Source organism: Psammomys obesus, unplaced genomic scaffold (genome assembly GCF_907164565.1).
Source record: "Psammomys obesus unplaced genomic scaffold, mPsaObe1.curated_primary_1811, whole genome shotgun sequence".
NCBI lineage: Eukaryota > Metazoa > Chordata > Mammalia > Rodentia > Muridae > Psammomys > Psammomys obesus.
In genome coordinates, this window is record NW_026591086.1 from 34,355,401 (window position 1) to 34,357,080 (window position 1,680).

At 42.9% G+C, this 1,680-nt stretch overlaps 1 protein-coding gene across 1 annotated transcript; it reads left to right on the forward strand.

Moving 5' to 3' along the window:
* Positions 1 to 202: 202 nt before the first annotated feature.
* On the forward strand, positions 203 to 666 carry LOC129678929 (glyceraldehyde-3-phosphate dehydrogenase-like; the record flags this gene model as incomplete). Its single annotated transcript, XM_055609874.1, has 1 exon — positions 203 to 666. A coding segment is annotated over one exon (294 nt), but the record flags the coding sequence as incomplete, so codon positions are not given.
* Between the last annotated feature and the right edge of the window lie 1,014 nt (positions 667 to 1,680).

Below are 1,680 nucleotides of genomic sequence, written 5' to 3' on the forward strand. Positions count from 1 at the left end.
AAAAAAAAAAAAAAAAAAAAAAAAAAAAAAAAAAAAAAGAAAGTTGGAATTCAGCCGGGGCTAGAGACTCTGTCTAAACAGTATGCGTTGGTTCTCTAAGGATAATTAACATCAATACTCACCTGAATATCTCAGATGCAGCATAGCATATAGTTCTTTTCTTAACAGTGTCGGTCTTTTTAACTTAGGACAAGTGTAAAAAAACGTGTCTGTTGTGGATCTGACATGCCGACTGCAGAAACCTGCTAAGTATGATGACATCAAGAAGGTGGTGAAGCAGGCATCTGAGGGCCCACTAAAGGGCATCCTGGGCTACACTGAGGACCAGGTTGTCTCCTGTGACTTTAACAGTGACTCCCACTCTTCCACCTTTGATGCTGGGGCTGGCATTGCTCTCAATGACAACTTTGTAAAGCTCATTTCCTGGTATGACAATGAATTCGGCTACAGCAACAGGGTGGTGGACCTCATGGCCTACATGGCCTCCAAGGAGTAAGAAGCCCCGATCACCCACCCCAGCAAGGACACAAGAGCAAGAGAGAGGCCCTGCTGAGGAGTCCCTGTCCCAACTCAGCCCCTGACACTGAGCATCTCCTTCATGGTTTCCATCCCAGACCCCCAGAGTAGCGGGAGGGGCCCAGGGAGCCCTACTCTTGAATACCATCAATAAAGCTCACTGCACCTACAAAAACAAAACAAAACAAAACAAAACAAAACAAAACAAAACAAAAAACCCTGCCTTTAAAATCAGGGCTACAGAGATAGTCCCTGTTCCCCTCACTGTGGGAAACCAATTGGTTACTGAGCTACCACGGGCTTCATTCAGGCAAAGGTTCTAGGTTATAGCCATACATGGTCCTTGGTTGAATGTCAGTCACAGAAAAGACCCCTGTGCCCAGATATATTTGGTCCTTGTGGAGCTCCTATCCTTTCCACGTCATACTAACTCCCCTTCTGCCGCAGTCCTAGGGGGACTTTGCAGCCAGTCCTGAAGATACCTGATAAAACAGGGTCAGATGAAAGGGGATGAAAGTCCTCCCCAATCCGTGGACTTGGAAAGGGGCAGGGAGGAGATGAGGGAGGAAGGATGGGATTGGGAGGGAATAAGGGAGCGGGATACAGCTGTGATACAGAGTTAATAAAATGTAACTAATAGAAAAATAAATAAAATTTAATTTAAAAAATCACGGCTACAAACGTTGAAAGAATTTGAATGAACAGTGGTCATTCTCTATAATGTTACCTGCCTGTAGGTTTTCAGATTTCACCATTTGTTTTGAACAACAAACTAGTATGTTATCTGGTATGTTCTCTGAGGAAGACTATTCTCCTATAGTCAGCATTTCTTAGATGCCTATAGCTCTTTGTGTATTTGGAAGTGTGTATGTCTGTGTATGAATGTGTGTGTGAATGTGTGTTTGTGTGTGAGTGTGAACATGTGTGTAAGAGAGAGTAACAGCAAATAATACAAAGCACAGACAATGAATCTGAAAAAAAACATAAAGGGCTATATGGGAGGGCTTGGATAGATGAAAGGAAAAAAGAAATGACAAAATCATATTATAATCTCAGGACCCGTGTAAGATGATCAATCCTGAATTAGAAAGACAAATGGGATGGACACTGGATGTAGGAGAAAACAAGTAACAGAACAGGAGCCTCTTACAGAGGACTTCTGAA